This window comes from Triturus cristatus, chromosome 6 (assembly GCF_964204655.1).
Source record: "Triturus cristatus chromosome 6, aTriCri1.1, whole genome shotgun sequence".
Lineage (NCBI taxonomy): Eukaryota > Metazoa > Chordata > Amphibia > Caudata > Salamandridae > Triturus > Triturus cristatus.
Genome location: NC_140589.1, coordinates 667,868,927 through 667,887,515, shown reverse-complemented (window position 1 = coordinate 667,887,515; position 18,589 = coordinate 667,868,927). Strand labels below are relative to the sequence as shown.

General features: G+C 48.4%; 1 protein-coding gene across 1 annotated transcript in view; it reads right to left on the bottom strand.

The window, feature by feature from the left end:
* MDN1 (midasin AAA ATPase 1) overlaps positions 1-18,589 on the bottom strand; it is a 2,002,810-nt gene that overhangs the window by 755,191 nt on the left and 1,229,030 nt on the right. Inside the window, exons 63-64 of the mRNA XM_085611158.1 lie at positions 13,159-13,864; positions 11,958-12,119 (exon numbers count right to left, since the gene is read on the bottom strand). Of these exons, the coding sequence (XP_085467284.1) occupies positions 11,958-12,119; positions 13,159-13,864 (868 nt within the window). The remainder of the gene's footprint in view (positions 1-11,957; positions 12,120-13,158; positions 13,865-18,589) is intronic.

The following is an 18,589-nucleotide window of genomic DNA, read 5'->3' as shown; positions in this document are numbered from 1 at the left end:
GTCATTCGCATGGCGGAGGTGGCTCCTCAGTCACAGAGAATGGCAGCTGAAGGACGGGATACCCCTGAAGGGCAGGTGCCTATTGATACCCACGCCTAGGCTAAGGAAACAAGCATTCATCTGGTGCCATGACTCTCCATGCGCAGGTCATTTGGGCTTTGAAAAAACGGTGGCTAGCATGGGACGGCATTTCTGGTGGCCAACCATGAGAGTGGATGTCAGGAGGTGGGGACAGGAGTGTCCTACGTGTGCTACCATGAAGGCTGACCATGGCCGAACCCAAGGGCTCTTACATCCACTTCCGACCCCGGATAGACCATGGGATAGCATATCACTGGACTTCGTGGTGGGCCTACCGGTAGACCAGGGGATGACGGCAATACTGGTGGTGGTGGATTACTTGACGAAAATGGGGCACTTCATCCCCTGCAAGAGAGTCCCTACGGCCGGGGAATTGGCGTCACTACTCCTAAAGAATGTGGTACGACTGCATGGATTACCTGGGGTGATCGTGTCGGACCGGGGGTCGCAGTTTACTGCGCAATTCTGGAAGACTTGGTGCACTGCGCTGCATGTTAAGACCGCCCTGTCCACCAGCTACCACCCTCAAACGGACGGCCAAACCGAGCGCCTGAACCAAACGCTCAAACAGTATCTGCGATGTTTTGTGGACCAGGGCAGGGAAGAATGGGTCGACTTGCTATGGGTTGCAGAGATAGCCTATAACAACGCCACTCACAGCTCCACACAGTCATCTCCGTTCTATAGCAACTATGGCCAACATCCCAGGTTCTTGCCATTTCTACATCCGTTCAGAGAGGACAGGATTCCCGCCACAGCGGACAGGGTGGCACACATAAAAGACACGTTGATGCGCTCAAGGGCTGTCCTAATAGAGGCCAAGAGAAGATACAAGGCTGCGGCAGATAGGAAGAGAAGGCCCGGGCCACTGTACCGCACTGGAGACTACGTCTGGATATCCACAAGAAACATGAGGTTTCGAAAGAACAGTGTGTTCCATCCCAAGTACATGGGCCCCTATCGAATTACCAAGTGTATGGGTCCCGTGAAGGTGTGCTTGCCCCAGTCATTGCGGATACACCCTGTCTTTCATGCATCATTGCTCAAACCAGCACCCTCCAAGCCGTCTGGGACACCTAGGCCGGTATGCGTGGAGTCGGAGGTGGAGTATGAAGTGTCGGGCATACGGGCGTCCAAATGGCGCAGGGGGAAGCTGTGGTACCTGGTTGCGTGGAAAGGCTATGGCCCGGAGGAGCATTCATGGGAACCGGCTGAAGGGGTTCATGCTCCGCGCTTGGTCTCCTTGTTCCATCGGCGTTTTCCTGCCAGCGCTGGACCCGTGGGGAGCCGCTGAGAGGGAGGATGTACTGTCAAGAATTCCTGTCATACAAGGGAAACACGCCCTTATGTAAACAGGAGAGCTGTTACATAACTCAAGGGAAACACGCCCTTATGTAAACAGGAGAGCTGTTACATAACTCAAGGGAAACACGCCCTTATGTAAACAGGAGAGCTGTTACATAACTCAAGGGAAACACGCCCTTATGTAAACAGGAGAGCTGTTACATAACTCAAGGAAAACACGCCCTATAAAGGGAGGAACCGGGAGGTACAAGGCTGTCGGATATTGTGTTTACACCGACGTACCTGCTTCGTGAAGAGCAGTGTTCCGGAGTGGTGCTCCAGTAAGGCAAGAACGGAGGTAGGTCGAGTCGTTACTCCCTGGGCCGTGTCTTGCCCCATCGTCACCTGTGAAGGACCCGGAAGCTCTACCGGTCAACCATTGAGCTTCGCTTTTTGACTCGGCTGAGTCCAAGCGCAGTGGCGCTTTTGACTGGTTGGAGTCGTAACTCCCAGCCCGACCAGAGACACAGGGACTGCCAGCTGTAACGCACACCAGGAGGTGTTTGCCGCGTTACAGACTCGGAAGTCCACAGGATCGATCGAGCGGCTGCTCTCGGTTCAGTCTTCTTGCTTGTGATTGGGGTATCGGTGACGCATCACCAGGAGGTGACTCCGCGTCCCGGTGCAGTCTGAGGAAGAGGTTGAGCGGCTGCTCCCTTCAGGTAGAGACCCCGGCTGGGTGTTTCCCTGACTCCTCGATTCTCCCCAACACTCTTCGTGCCCCTCACAGCCTACCGATTGGCATTGTCGGCCATTTCATTTCTGCCCTCTGTTGGCATACGCCGGGATCGGCGTATATGCAGAGGACGGTTAGGATCATCCGTGCTGTGGGCTGGTAACGTACTTAGCCTGGAGGATTCCAGTGACTATAACTTTTGTTTGTTCTTTGTATTTTATTTGCCTTCATTAAAAGAACTAACCCTTCACAAGTGGTTGCGTCCTCATTGTCGTGTCTGTTAAACGATCCTGAGACGTTCAGGGCGTTACACTCTCACACTCAAGAACTGAACTCTAGGCCAATGGTTTTGTATATAAAAATATATAGTTATTTTAGAACCACAAGTAGGTATCAAAATACTTTCTCAGAATGAAATGCTGTAGTTGTATACTTTCAATAAGCAATAGACTTTTGAATGCAATAGTTACAGTTGTTGCAATAGGCAACACAATTCAAACACAATAATAACATTGAGCTCAATGGGACTTTTTAAGTAAATGCAATTTCAGTTACTTTGAGTATGATTTTCTTACTCAGGGTTGGATCCTGGATTTATCCCTGGTGCATTTCCTGTTAACAGTTGAAAGAAATCGTTTTTGTTACACAGGTGATTTTTAAGGAATATTTGTAAGTTTAAAAAATCGACACTTAGAAGAATTTTTGGCAAAAACCAGGCAATGTTATCCTATGGAGGAAAGGAATATGCTACTTACCAGTATGCATCTGTTCTTGGCATGTAGAGCTGCAGATCTATACACTGTGCATAGATCGCCATCTGGCGTTGGGCCCGGATGTTTGCAGTTTGTTTTTCCTCTTGGAAAGTCTTTGGAAGTCACGAGGTCGGTGACTCCTCCTTTGGTTCGTATTGCGCATGGGCTTCGGCTCGATCCTCAGATTGTTTTTCGCCAGCAGGGAAAGATGGAGCGTAGTAATAACAGTAAAGAAACCCATGTGTGTTGTATCTAAATAAGATAGACTGGAACGGATACAGGAAGCCGGGGAGGCGGGTGGGCGTGTAAAGATCTGCAGCTCTACATGCCAAGAACAGATGCATACTGGTAAGTAGCATATTCCGTTCGAGGCATATGAGCTGCAGATTATACACTGTGCATAGACTATATAGCAGTACCCAACCCTAGCAGCGACCACCAGCATCCGTTGCAGTTGTTTGGAACAGTGTTTTTAGTACAGCCTGGCCCACACTAGCTTGTTGCTTGGTTTGCACATCTACACAGTAATGTTTTGTGAAAGTGTGCGGTGTTGACCATGTCGCTGCTTTGCAGATGTCATCTAATGGTATGTTCACTAGAAAAGTCATAGAAGCCCCTATCTTCCTTGTAGAGTGGGCCTTGTGGTAGCAAATCTGTATGCATTTTACAATCCACCTAGCTATCCCCGATTTAGAAATAGGGTTGCCTTTATGTGGTGGAGAGAAAGAGACAAATAGCCGTTTGGTTTTTCTGAAAGGTTGTGTTCTTTGGATGTATTAAAGTAAGGGCCTTTTAACATCCAGTGTGTGTAAAGCCCTTTCCGCAACTGTTTGAGGTTGTGAGAAAAAGACTGGTAATTCTACCGACTGATTTAGATGGAAGGGAGAAATGACTTTGGGTAGGAATTTTGGGTTGGTGCGGAGTACAACCTTGTTCTGATGCATTTGGAGAAAACGTTCCTGTATAGTGAGTGCTTGTATTTCACTAACCCTTCTAAGGGAAGTGATGGCCACTAGAAAAGCTGTTTTCCATGTGAAAAATTGCAGCTCACATTTATGTAATGGTTCAAAAGGCGGTCCCATTAGCCTTGTGAGAACTATATTCAAGTTCCAGACAGGTGAGGGTGGTACTCTGGGTGGAATTACTCTTTTAAGGCCTTCCATAAAAGCTTTGATGGCAGGCACCCTGAAAAGTGATAGGTGCTGCCTGTTCTGTAAGTAAGCAGCAATTGCTGCGAGGTGTAACCGAATGGATGTATATGCTAGGTTACACCTTTGTAGATGGAGCAAGTAACATATGATGTGCTGTATGGACACATTTAGAGGGTTGATTGTGTTATGGCAGTAAACCACAAATCTTTTCCACTTTGCAGCATAGCTTGCCCTAGTAGTAGGGCGTCTAGCTTCTCTGATAATATTCATGCAATCAGGGAGAAGGTTAAGGTATCCGAAATCTAGGACCTCAGGAGCCAGATCGCAAGGTTGAGCTGCGCTGGGTCCGGGTGCCTGATCTCTCCATGGTTCTGGGTCAGGAGGCATGGTGAGAGGTGTAACTTTTGGTGTGGTACTACCGAGAGTTCCAGTAGTGTGGTGTACCACGGTTGTCTGGCCCATGTTGGAGGTACCAGGATGCACGTGAGGGAATGCTGTTGTAGCTTTCGCACCACTAATAGAATTAGTGGGAGAGGTGGAAAAGCGTATGCAAATTTGTCTGACCAGTTCATCCATATCGCATTGCCTTTGGACAATGGGTGTGGATATCTGGCGGCGAAGCTTGGGCATTTTTTGTTTTCGTAGGTGGCGAAGAGGTCTATCTGAGGATGCCCACACTTCTGAAAGAACGGGTGAAGAACCTGTGGGTGAAGTTCCCATTCGTGGATCTGTTGCGTTTGTCTGCTGAGCAGATCTGCCACGGTGTTTTGGACTCCTGGGACGTGTTGGGCCAGGAGAAACATTTTCTGCGGAATTGCCCATCTCCATATGCTCTGTGCTAATTGAGAGTGCTGTGGAGAGTGTGTGCCCCCCTGTTTTTGAATGTAGCACATGGCAGTCATGTTGTCTGTGCGAATGAGAACTGCCTTGCCTGAAATCTGCGTCTGGAAGGATTTTAGGGCTAGAAAGATTGCCAGTAACTCCAAATGGTTGATGTGGAGTAACTTCTGTTGCGGCGTCCATGTGCCCTGCACTGTGAGATGTAACAGATGAGCTCCCCAGCCGGAGAGCGATGCGTCTGCTAGGATTATTTGTGGAACCGGGTCCAGGAACGGTCGACCTTTGGAAAGGTTTGTGGTGCTCCACCACTGCAGAGAGCGATGGGTGCGACCGTCCACCAACACCAGATCTGTCAGTTGCCCCTGGGCCTGGTTCCACTGGCGCGCTAAGCACTCGTGGAGTGGACGCATCTGGAGTCTTGCATGAGGCACTATGAAAATGCAAGAGGCCATCATCCCCATCAGTTGCATAAACACTCTTGCTGGGAGAGAGTGTTGAAGTATGAATTTTTGACGCAGAGCCTGTATGTTTGCAATCCTGGCAGGATTGGGATAGGCTATGGCTTTGAGGTGTCTATGGTGGCACCGAGAGATTGTTTTGTGTGTGATGGTATCAGGTGGGACTTTTGGTGGTTCACCGTGAAACCTAGCTGGTGAAGTAGTTGGATTGTAGCGGCGGTGTGGTGCACACATTGGTCGTAGGACGTGGCTTTTATTAGCCAGTCATCCAAATATGGGAAGACGTGAATGTGCTGTCTTCTGAGGTGTGCCGCCACTACTGCTAGGCACTTGGTGAATACCCTTGGTGCTGTTGTGACCCCGAACGGGAGCACCTTGAACTGGTAGTGTTGCCCGTCCACTACAAATCTGAGGTACTTTCTGTGAGCATGGTGTACTGGGATGTGAAAGTATGCGTCTTTCAAGTCCAGTGTGGTGAGAAAGTCGTTCTGGGAGAGGAGTGGAAGAACCTGTTGAAGGGTTACCATGTGAGAATGGTCTGAATGTATGCAAGTGTTTAGAGGTCTGAGATCTAGAATAGGTCGTAGAGTCTCGTCTCTTTTTGGAATCAGAAAGTACAGGGAGTAGACCCCTAAATTTTGCTGATTGATGGGGACTTGCTCTATGGCTTATTTTTGCAGGAGGGAGATTACCTCCTGTTTTAGTAACGTGGCATGTTCTTGAGACATTGGGCGTTGCCTGGGTGGAATGTTTGGGGGGGTAGATGTTAATTCTAGGCAGTACCCTGAATGAATATTTTGGGTCACCCATCTGTCTGAGGTGATGGTCTCCCAGACGTGAAGGAAATTTTGTATTCTGCCCCCGACCGGAGTGGGATGGTCTGGAGGGAGCGGGGGAAAGTCATTGGGTAGGCGGTGTGGCAGAGCGGGCGGTATTTGTTTTGCCTCTGCCTTTATTATTGCCTCTGTAGCCGCCTCTTTGATAACCTCTTGTGAAGGTGGACTGAGGAGGGGATTTGTAGGACGTGGATGCGCTATCTGAGGAGTAGCCTCAACCCGTGCCCCGAAAGGAAGAGCGGCGTAAAGAGCGCCTAGGAGTGTGTGACTATAGGGCTCCCATGGATTTCGCCGTATCAGTGTCTTTCTTCATCTTCTCGAGGGCTTCATCAACTTGGACCAAATAAATGTTGTTGATCAAATGGGTGGTTCAATATGGAGGCTTGCACCTCAGGTTTAAAGCCTGAAACTCTAAGCCAGGCGTGGCGACCGAGGAGGACACTGGTGTTTATGGCCCTGGAGGCTGTATCTGCCGCATCTAGGGCACAGCGTATAGAGGTATTAGTTATAGTTTTTCCCTCTTGGATCAATTCATTAGCCCTATTTCTGTATTTTTCAGGGAGATGGTGCATGATGGTTTCTAGCTCATCATAATGCGCTCTGTCGTATCTGGCCAATAGCGCTTGAGTGTTGGCGATACGCCATATATTGGTGGCTTGTGACGCAGTGCGCTTCCCTGACGCGTCTAGGAGCTTGGATTCTTTGTCAGGTGGTGGTGCTTCGCCTGACGCCTGAGAATTTGATCTCTTCCTAGCTGTAGATACCACTAAGGAATCCAGTGGTGCAGGGCCTTTGATGTATGCAGGATCTGTGGGGGGCGGCTTTATATTTTTTCTCTATACGTGGGTTTAGGACCCTAGCCCTGACTGGGTCTTTAAAAACCTCTGGTGCATGTTTGATTACTCCTTTTAGCATAGGTAGTATAGCAGTAGACCTATGTGCAGTATCGAAGGTGTCTAGGAGAAAATCTTCCTCCACAGGGTCAGTATGTAGCTCTACCCCGTGGTAATGTGCCGCCCTCTGTAATAGGTGGTGAAAACCTAACGAGTCTTCTGGTGGGGATGGCCTGGATGGATAAAGGTCATCCTTTGGGACATCTGGGATGTCCGGATTGTTATAGTCATCCCATGGGTCTGGGGATCCAGTAGGGGTGGGATCTTGTGGCACATCTGCTGGATCATAGTAAGGGTCCCCTTGATCATCATGGTCTGGAGACCGGGTCGGAGAGCGATGAGGCAAGGGTGGAGAAGGTGGAAGTGGGGAGGATGGAGGGGGTGGGGAAGGCACTCTGAAAGGGGAGGTAGCAGTATCCTTCCTCTTTGGAGGTGGAGCTGGTTTGTCCAAATGTCAATTTTTTGAAGACAGTGTCAAATGTCCAGTTTTTGGATCCTTGGTAAGTGTCTTTTGCAGAGGATCCGGTGTGAATAGTTCTTGCGACACTGGTTTTTCGGTCGGTGCCGAGGTTTTCGGGGCGACTGCTTTTTAGGCTTGTCTGTGCCGTGCTTTTTTGAGACCTCCGATTTTTTGTTCGGTGTCGAGAGAGGCTTCGGCACAGGAGTGTCGGCGCCGAGGGCCTTATGATGTTTGGTCGGCACCGATAGGGCGGGTTTCGACACAGAGGGCTTTGGTGTTGAGCTCGGTGTGGAGGTGGAGGTGGAGGCCGATTTTTTCTTCGATGCCGAAGGGTGTTTTTCGGCACCGCTGGTAGGCTGGCTCGAGCCCGAGCTGCCGGAAGGCTTAATAGGCTTCTTTACCAGGCCCGAAGGTGGGGTGTTATAAGCAGTGTCCTTGGTCTTGCCTAGGCTCGAAGGCGAAGGCGTGACGGAAGCCTTTTTGGGTATCGGCGTGGGTGTGAGAGGGGGTATAGTACTCACGACCCTCTGCGCCGGGGTGATGTCCTCCACATCTGAGTCGTCGGCCTCGGAAGCACTGACGAGGTCGTCGTCATCTTCTTCGATGTGCTGCTGTGCCAGAGCTTCGACGTCGTCCCGGAAGATGTCGACTGGAGCGGAGGTCGAGGAGTGCGCCATGTTGCGTCTGGCCCTTCGATCTCGAATAGTCTTTTTCGATCTAAAAGACTTGCAGGCGGGACAGTCTCGAGCCTCGTGTTCAGGGGAGAGGCAGAGGTGGCATACCTTATGAAGATCGGTGTGGGGGAATATGGACCCACATCGAGGGCACTTCTTGAAGGGAGTTCTTTCCATCAGCCGAGACCGGAGCCGGGATAGGCCCGAAGGCCGCCGTCGACAACCGGAATCGAAGAAGTGTTGAAGAGAAGGTGATTAAGATGATTTATTATCTGAAGAATCTCGATGAGCGAGGATTTGCGTCGATCGTTGATCTGGAAAAGTTTGGAACCGGAGCGCGAAGTATTACATCCGAGCCCGATGGCGGAAAAAAACAATCTCAGGGTGGAGCCGAAGCCCATGCGCAATACGAACCAAAGGAGGAGTCACCGACCTCGTGACTTCCAAAGACTTTCCAAGAGGAAAAACAAACTGCAAACATCCGGGCCCAACACCAGATGGCGATCTATGCACAGTGTATAAACTGCAGCTCATATGCCTCGAACATCAAGTTATCGGTAAGTACAGTTGTAATTACTTTTCAGAGTCAGTGCTGGGCATCAAGATCCAGCACTGGGATCTCTCCTGATAACAGGCGAGTAATTTCGTTTTCATTGATCGGCTGATTTTTTGTGAATATTTTAAAGTTTCAAAACTGGACACTTAGAAGAATTTCCAAGTGAAACCAGTCAATGTTACCCAGAAGAATTTCCAAGTGAAGCCAGTCAATGTTACCCTATGGAGAAAAGTGAGTTATCGGCTTTTAGGCAAGTACTCGACCGGCAGAGTTAAGGTTCTGGGCTTAGACTCAGGGGTCTCCCAAGGTCAGGTAGGTGGAGTTGTTACACCCTCAGCGGCACAGGGGCAGCCGGGTGCAGAGAGAGTTAGGCCCAATATTATCCTATGGCGGGCAGGGGGCCATTGGTTGGTGGCTGCTAGCAGGCAGGCCACGCGGCTGTGGGAGCTGGGCTCCTGGTCACTTACTCGGGGCAAGTGGGGAAGTAGATTAGGATAGATGTTGCACTCCCAGGGGCACTCGGGCGGCTGGGTGCAGGGTGCTTTTTGAGCCGTCGGGCGCTCAATGGATTGCAATGGAGAAGCTACAAGACGAACAGAGGCTGCAAGCTCGGGGACGAAGATTCTTCAGGTGCGACCACTACTTCGAGAGGTAAGTTGGGAAGCTGTAGGTTAGGTAGGCACGCAGGAGCTGGGCACAGGGTGCAGGGGTGTCTTTTCGCATCAGGAAATCTTACCCTCTGCCGGTCGCGGTTGGGGGGGGTCCCTGGTTCGGAGGCTGCAGGCGTCTTCAGGAGCGTCGAGGTGGGTCCTTGGCTGCTGGATTCTTGGCCACAGTTGCTGGAGGGACGTCCTCGGGGTCTTTGTCCACTCAGGCACAGGCCAGGCTTGGCGGGTGCAGAGTGTGCAGGAGTCGCGGTTCCAGGTTGGCACGAGGGGTTTGTTACTTGCTTTGAGCAAAACCACTGCTCATGGGAGTCCCAGTCTTTTAGAGTCACAAGGCAGTCAGATCCTCTGGGGTTTTCGAGGTTGCTGACCACTGGAGACGCCAGGTTTTTAGCAGGTTCGAGGGTCGACAGGCCAGTAGGTCTGGGGCCAAGTCAGTTGGTGTCGTCCTCTTGTTAGCAGCTGCACGGCAGGTCTTCTTTCTTCTTGTTCTTCTTCTTGTTTCAGATTCAGGATCCGAGGAAGGAAGGTTCCGGGTGCCCCTAAATACTACATTTAGGGGCATTACAGGTAGGTAGAGGTCAGGGACCAATGGGTCCCTTCTCTGGGGTGGGTACACCCCTTATCCAGCCCCTCTCCAGTGGGAGGGGGACAGGAGCCTAATCCTGATTGGGCAGGACTCCCCATCCTCAAGATGGCGAAAGCCCGGAGTTGTGCTTCAACTTGCCTCCCCCACCTGAGGGGTGGGGCTGGCACACCCCCTTTCCTCACTTGGGCTTTCCCGCCAGTCTTAGCACCAGAGTGGGGGTCAGAACCGGTGGGAGCCAGTTGCTGAGTCCAGCAAGTGGCCTGGAGAAGCTCACAAAGGCGGCATGCCTTTGAAGCTTCCCCTGCCCATCCTGGGGGAGGAGACCTAGCACTTCGCCCAGGATGTGCATTGTTGCATGCCCAGGAGAGCGGATGGCGCTCTCTACCCAGGGGTCCAGCAACTTGTCTGCTGGGTGGCAGACTGGGCAACCTCTCAGACAGGACGTGGATTGTGGGTTAGGTTCAGGGGGCAACTAAGTTGCCCTCTGTTGTTCATTTTACATGAAATCCCCCACTGGCATCAGTGTGGGTTTAATGTGCTGAGAAGTTTGATATCAAACTTCTCAGTCTTCAGTGCAGCCATCATTGTGCTGTGGAGTTCGTGATGACGACCTCCCAGCACCATATACTCTTAATGGCAGCACTGCACTTACAGAGCCCAGGAATGGACCTGGGTACTGTAGTGGTATAGGCCTCATGCACCTGTACCCACACCACTGGCATAGGGCACCCAGCTAGAGGGGTGACTGAGGAATGCCAGGGCAGTGTGTGTTGTGGGCATGGCGCACAGGGATGTGTGCCATGTCGACTCTCTGTTTTGTTCTGCACCAAGACACTCAGCCTGAAAAGGCAGTGTGTGTGTGTGTGTGTCAGGGTACAGGGCCTCTAAGGGTGGCCCAATAAGTGCTGCAGCCCTTAGGGGCCTTCTCTGGTCACAGGGCCCTGGGTACCTAGGGTACCATTTACCAGGGGCTGACATGTGGTCAGAGATGCCAATTGGGTTTAGGCTTCATACAGTTTTAGTGAAGGAACATAGGCCCTGGGCACCTGATTGGCAGGAGCCCAGGGCACACTCAGTCAAAGTACATCAGCAATTCAGCAAAAAGTGGGGGCATACCATGCAAGAAAGATGGCACTTTCTCACACAGCCCCCAGTCTACAGATCACTAGTTTGGCCCAGCGATCAAACTGGAGTTTGTTTTTTTTAAATACAAAGACTAATAACCCCCACATCATGGGGGTTATTTCTCATGGTGTGGGGGTCATAACTGGAGTTTACAATGCCCCTTACCACCTGGTTTTACCTGATGGTAAGGGCAGAAAGAACTGTCCATTGGATAGCTGATTCTAAATCGGGTGGGCAAATCTCCAACAGTACCCTCGCCGTCAAACTCAATCAAAAAGCATTTAAGAACTTCAAGTGTGCTCTCTATATGCTCACTCTGCTTCAGGAAAACCACAATATTCTTGTTGGAGCCCCCTGTAAAACAGATGCCATCTTAAAATGTTGGTATTTAAAAGCCAGTATATGATGCTGAAACATACACACAGGGAATCTTTTGAGTGTAGGTATTAAACTGTGACTCTTCTTGGGGGGTTAATTAGAATACTGCTTTATACATTAATCTGCGTACACAGGCAAAGATAACTGCTTCTAGGTGTTGTCGGGGTAAAGTAGTCAGCACCCAAGTATTTGAATGTTTAAGGGAAGATTAAGATGTTTAGGGCTGTGAAAAATAGGAGGAGGTGCTCCATCTTTCACACTTTTTTTTGCCTGAGCCTAATTTGAGCTCATAGGATTGAAAGGCTCTAAAAGACCCATGTAGGCACAATTGGGCCTATTACTTTAATAGATGACAAAACAGATTCAGCTTGTAAAGGTCTTTGTGTGCAATCCGTTACGCAGATAGGATGAAGTCCCATATACAGGCCATTACGTCAAGAAAGAATTTCTTGAGGAGTTATTCATTGCCACCAATGTACCTTATCATAGAGTGGAAACCTCATCCGAAATTCCTTCTCCTCTTCTTCATCTTCACTTTTTTCTGTCACATGACTTCTACTTTTGGTCTTATACAGACTGCTTTCCTCTGCCTCCCGTTTTCTTTCACAGCTCTCCTGTTCATCCCACTCATTAATGATGGCCTGGAAAATAAACATAATATGTGCAAAGCAATGAAAAATACTAAAAGAGTAGAAGGTTCAAGCCTGACCAAAGAAACTCAGGATTTCCAATGTATTATGATTCCATTATTAATTTGCATTTAACTTGGAAAATCATTAACAAGCAGCCACTTCCTTTGTTAACGGCCAGTAAACACATTTTTTTAATTAAAATAAATTGTTGAAAAGGTCAACACAGTCCTAACTTTGTGCATGTTCACATATCCTCAAAAAAATGTAACTTAACTCAGGCAATCATGCCATTTAAGGCTGTACATATAAGCTTTACACTTACACTTCGAGAGAACTCAAGTATCCTTATTCCATGAGTGAACAGCAAAGCCAGTCTAGTTTTTTAAATTTTATTTTGGTCTGACAGTCTTGTTTACTTAACCCCTTCGGTGCTCATGACGGAACGGTTCCGTCATGAGCCACGGTTGAGCTGTGCTCATGACGGAACCGTTCCGTCATGACCACGCCCGCGCAAGATTCCGTCAGCACAGCGGCGGAATCTGCGCAGCATGGAAGGGGTTAAGTATAAATTCAGGATAAAAGGTACTAGAGTGGACTTTTTGAGTCACTTTCACAAAGAATTATTAAAAATAGAGAGCTCATAATTTTCTGTTGTAATTCTCAAAACCACTTTTAGCCATTTTATTTAGTAACTGTGTCAAGATTAGGGTATTTTACTAAATCCACTTCACTGGATTAATATTGCTTACCCTCTCAAGCAACAGGTATGAACATTAGTGATTCAGCAGCATACTGCAAGAATCAATTGTTAGCCATCTATTCAGAGACAGCAGCAAGCATGATTTAGAATAAGGCCATTTCACATAATTTTTATTGTGCTATTTATGGACAACCTTCAGGTGTAAAGGAATGCTGGTGCACATTACTGAACAGTTTGCATTATGTAGATAAGTGCTATTATGAATGACACTGCATTGTTAAGGCATTCATTTGCAATTAATATTTTTTTTATATACTATAATGTGATCTTAAATAAAATAAATCTTACCTGACAAATATGCCTGAACAACTTCAGTGATTTTTGGTCCATCTCACCAACACAAAGCACATGTGAGCGCAGATAGAGCAAAGCATTCACCAGCAGCTGCTCTTTCGTGGGACAAGCCCGCGGATCATTCACTTCAGATATGTTTGCAGTTGAATATTTCAAAGAGAGCTGCTTAATGCCTCTGAGGCTATCCAGGGAATTTACTGAGCACAACACATCAGCATGGGAGAGATACGAAGGAAAAGAGGGGCTCAGAGAAGGAAAGGCTATAAGAGAAGTGACAAGATCAGTGAGTTTAGCTGGAGTAACCAAACTGCTGTTTAGAACTGTGTAGACCTCAGCAGCTATAAGTCTCATGCCGTGCTGCATCTGCAATATGGCTGCCTGCAGTGGAACTGCAACATCTGGGTACAAGGTATAATCTCCTGCCAATTTTTTCCGGAACTTATGATGCGACTGCTGCCATGTTGCTTCTTCATTCAAAAGATTTTGAATTGATTGCCGTGACTTGGGGCCGTTTCCAAGTAAGATCTGTGTAAGGCGGTAAGAAAGGTCCTGGACATGGGACACCTGTGCAATACGTTCAACATAATTTTTTATCTCCTGGTATAGATTGACATATGAGGGTTTCTCTGGTCGGTAAGCTTGTTTTTTAGAAAGGTGCGCTATGTGTTCTCTGAGGTACTGCATTCTTTGTTCCAGTATCCTGACAATACAAAAAGACAGCAAATTAGTTACACCTCTCATAAAATAGTCTTCTAACAGGTATTTAAAATTATAAGTAGCTTCTATGGGCATTTCCTAATCATCGATCTAAGTAACATTCTTTAATAGGATTGTGACAGGCTGTATGCACACCTTATACATTTGCAACACCCAAATGCAAAACATTAAAAAAAATTAGTCAATGGAGGCGTCATTTGCCAATTTTCTGACATAGTCAAAAACAATTTATAAATGTTAGTTTTCAGTGAGTTCCAGAACTAATTGTCTCAGAAGAAAAACATTCCCTGAAGCACATGATATTGCACACATTATATATCCTCACTGTACAAGGTGAATATGTTGAAAGACTAAACATCTTAAAATGACAATGACAGGTAAATGCTTAAACAGAGAACAGGTCAACTTGACAGTTTCTTAATAGGTTTGCAGGCCTGTTTTAGCGATGTTCAAGGTCATTAATTCTATGCATGAGACTTTGGGAAATGGAACTACATTATCCAAATAGCAGATACTCTTACGTGTTATTTATTTTCTGAAACTGCACTGTTTGCTCAGTATGCAGAAACACCATTTGTATTTGCTTATCTTACACTGGAGGATATTGGCATGGACACAGAAAATAGAGTAATTGCTGCATGAGGAAGCAGACACAGGGATTCAACAGAGAGAACACTAAAAGCAGCTGGCAGTGACACTCCAGTTCGTGCTACAGACTTCCTCAGTCCCATTGCTGTATAATGCAAAAGAGAACATATCAACAGAACTAATAACTGAGCAACTTTATTACTGAAGAAATGCCAAAGCTAACATAACGGAGATTGCGTTAAAGTTTCTACGATCAAAGATAAGAAAGTATAAGTCATTCACAATGGTGTTGATGCCCAATACTCAAAAACACCCTTTCACTAGAAAAAACAGCATGGAGGCTAGCACCAACACTCCACTATAGTGAACTCTATATTGAGCAAACTCTGTTTGCTCTGCAGATGATCCTCTCTCACCAGCTTGGCTCTCTACTGGCCTCAGAGACACTGTGCTGGTTTAAGTGAAGCGTGTGTGAGAAGTTGGCCTGATGTATGATGTCACTAGTTATAGTGTACACCTTATATCAGTCCAAATACCCATATGGTGATTGGTTGTAAAGTCAACCTTATAGACCAGCTATCCTAGTGGTAGCATGGACAAGAGCAGTCTTAGGCTAAACTCTGAATGGCATGTGAAGCCAGCTGTGATACCATATATAATCCCTTGAATACCAAATGAAAGGACACCACAACAGATATATATATAAAATAAAGTGTATTTATTCTAGCAAACCCTCAGCACTCTTTATGAGCTTAGAGGTAAGTACAACACAGTCTTATTAATGCATACAGTAAGTCACACAGTTAAGTAATACAGTTAGGCCCTAGGGGCCACGCAAACCATATACTAAATAAGTGGTATAAGAACCACTGTCACGGAAATAGAATAGGCCTAGGGAATCGCTGGGGCTACACTACACTAGCGTTAGTTAGGAAGTGGGAGGCCCACGGGATTCGTGTGCAGAGTGGAAACACTCACGCGTAATGCGTAAAAGTCAATAGCAATAGTACAGTTTAGAAAACTGTAGATTTAGGACACTTCCGGAGTAGCTAGGAAGTTGAGACTTGAAAACTAGACACTAGGATAATCACTATCCTGATGAGCACCGGAGTACCCAAGTTACCTAGCCCACAGGCTGCGGGTGCATAGGGGTGAAGATGCGTCGTTTTCGTCGTCGACTCCTATGGATGCCTGAAGAAAGATGCTGACAGGCAGTCAGTGAAGAGTGTCCGGTGGATCCCAAGGCTGGGATCAAGAAGAGAAGAAACCTGCAAGCAGAAGGGACAGAGTCAAGGTCACTAGCCAGTGACCACGTGGAACCAGGAAGGAACCAGGCGATGTCGTGAAGAGTTGCAGGTGAAGGTGAAGCTTGTCGCTGCAGCCAGGAGGACCAGGAAGCGTCGAGGACGACCAGGACCAGGAGGCGAGCTGTCCCACGAAGGCTCTTGCTGTCGGCGGCGTCGAAGTTGGACTAGGACTCACCAAGCCTTGGCAAGCGGAACCCACGAAGAACAAAGGACTTGCTTCTGGTGCAGACCAGGAAGGTCTGGGGTGCTTCTTCTTTGCAGAGAAGCCGGAGCCAGTCTGGAGGAGCCAAACCAGCGCAGAAGATTTCAGGGAGCGTCGTCACAAAGGCCACTAGCCAGCGGGCAAGCAACCGGACAGACGCGGCTGCAGGAAAAATGCTGAAGGGCCCCACGCAGGACTCGTGGAGTGTGGGGGGCTGATCTTCGGTGCAGATGGTGCTTGGGGTTGGGGCTTCTCAATCCCCGGTGCACAACTTCGAGGGTACCTCAGAAGCTGCGCTGTAAGTTACTAGCCACTTTTCCCAGGTAGCCGGTCCCACGTCGCTCGTCGCCTCCACGGATCTCAGCTCTGCTGCAGATGTGGATGAGGGTCGGAGAAGTCTGGAAGTCAAGGCTCTGGTCGGGCTCTGCAGTCGGTTCCTCGTAGAACGGTCGCAAAGCAAAGGGTAGTCTCTTGATGGTGCCTGTTTGCACAGGGTAGCCACTCCTTGGCTACAAGGGAGATTCTTCAGTCTTCTTCTTTCGTCGAATGTCGAAGGTCCAGAGTTTCTGTTCAGTTTTGCAGGTTCAGGATAATCTAAAGTCTTGAGGCCCAACTCCCACTCTTATACTAATCTGGGGGGCTGGGATACCTGCTAGGTCACGCCTTATGGGTGGGACCTGGGAGGGGGTGGTTACACCCACTTCCCTTTGTCCAGTTTCGAGCCAGAGCTGGGGCTGGAGTGCCCCAGCGCCGGTTTGAACTGGACTATGCAAGGAACACCTTGTGTGCCCCAGGCATGTCTCATTCCTTTCAGCCCACCCTGCCCCAATACACTAAAGGCTGTCTGGGGAGGTGCTAGCACCTCCCCAAGCAGGAAACCTATTGTCCAGGCCTCCCTGGCTGGGATCACTCCCAGCTGCAGGAGGTCAGACTTGTGTCTGTGGCAGCAGCATCCATTTTGTGATGCTGAGGCTTTGGTTAGAGATAAACAGCAAAGTAGGATTTTAACATGTCTCTCCCTCTAGAAGGGAGGAATAATATCCTCATCACCAGAAATGGTATGGGGGTATTATTCCAAAGTGTTAGACACCTTACACGACATGTTTTGATAAAGCCAAACCATAGTTACCATAACCGTTTAAGATTATAAGGCACTTTAAGAGTATATGGTAGGCTATATCATAGAACAGCTATAAGGACATGGTTCCGAAAGCTGCAGACAGGCTCAGCTCATGCTAGAGCACCATCTCACATGTTACCAAGCACTCTGCCTCCAGGATTGTCAAGGCCTGCCATAGGAGTGACTGATAGGTACACATGTGTCTATATATAAGGTAGGTATAGGAATACTACACCTAAGCAAGGGGTGATTACACGACCTTGCCCCAGCTGAGTGATCAGCCAGTTGTGTCTGATTGGAAGGCCAGACCAGGGGTGGCATAATACATGCTGCAGCCCCTGGGAGGCCTAGGGTACACCTATGCCCTGGGTACCTAGGGTACACTGTACAGGGTCCAATAAGGTGATCCTTACCAATTGGTTATGTACCTAGGGTACATGGAGTCCATTTTAAAGAGAGAGCAGACAGCCTGAGACCCTGAATGGCAGGATCTCAGGCCAACTAAGTCGAAAAACCAGCTAGACACTAGGCAAAATGTTGGGGGTAACCATAGTCAGATATCCACCTTCCTACAGCGTGTTTGGCCCTGGATGAGGAGAAACTTAAGTTAATGAGTTCAGAAAGCACTAGCTATGTCAAGGACCAGTCAATGAACAAGATGTTCGCATATACTAAATAAAATGGGATTCAAGAGAATTTAGTGTCTCTAGACCCAAAACATTCTATGGTTCTGTTCAGTTGAACAAGTTACTAACCTTCGGTAACGATGTATCTGTAAGAAACATTAGTTAGTTAGATTCCTCACCTTAGAATATCCCCAGGCGTCAGACTGGATCCGGAAGATTTTTCGTCAGCAATACCCCTTGCGCGTCGCTAGGCGTCGTCTGCGGCTCCGCGTCCGTCGTCGGCGTCGTGCGCCGGGATGACGTCGTCGGAGTACTTAGACGCCGCCCTCGCGCGCTGACGTCAGTTCTTGTACATAGCCTTCTGCGCCAGAAACGCAGAGCCATGCAAAGACCGACACTGGTGCCAAAAATAAAATCTAGGGGCCTGAAAAGGATAACCTTAACCCTAGATGTCAGTTCGCAGAACGGGGAGGATGGGAGGGTCGGTGAGGAATCTAACTAACTAATGTTTCTTACAGATACATCGTTACCGAAGGTTAGTAACTTGTTCATCTGAAAGAAACACGTTAGTTAGATTCCTCACCTTAGAATAGATACCCAAGCAATACCATCCCCGGTGGTGGGTCTGCGAACCAAGATCACACCAGAAAGTCCTGGAGGACAGAACGGCCAAAGAAGCCATCCCTCCGGACTTGGCTGTCAAGGCAATAATGCCTGGCAAACGTGTGTAGCGAAGCCCACGTCGCCGCCTGACAGATGTCCTGCAAAGGGACTCCCCGTCCCAAGGCAGTAGTAGCCGCCGTGGCCCGAGTAGAATGGGCGCGCAGCCCAACAGGAGGGTCCTTTTTAGCCAAGGAATAGCAGA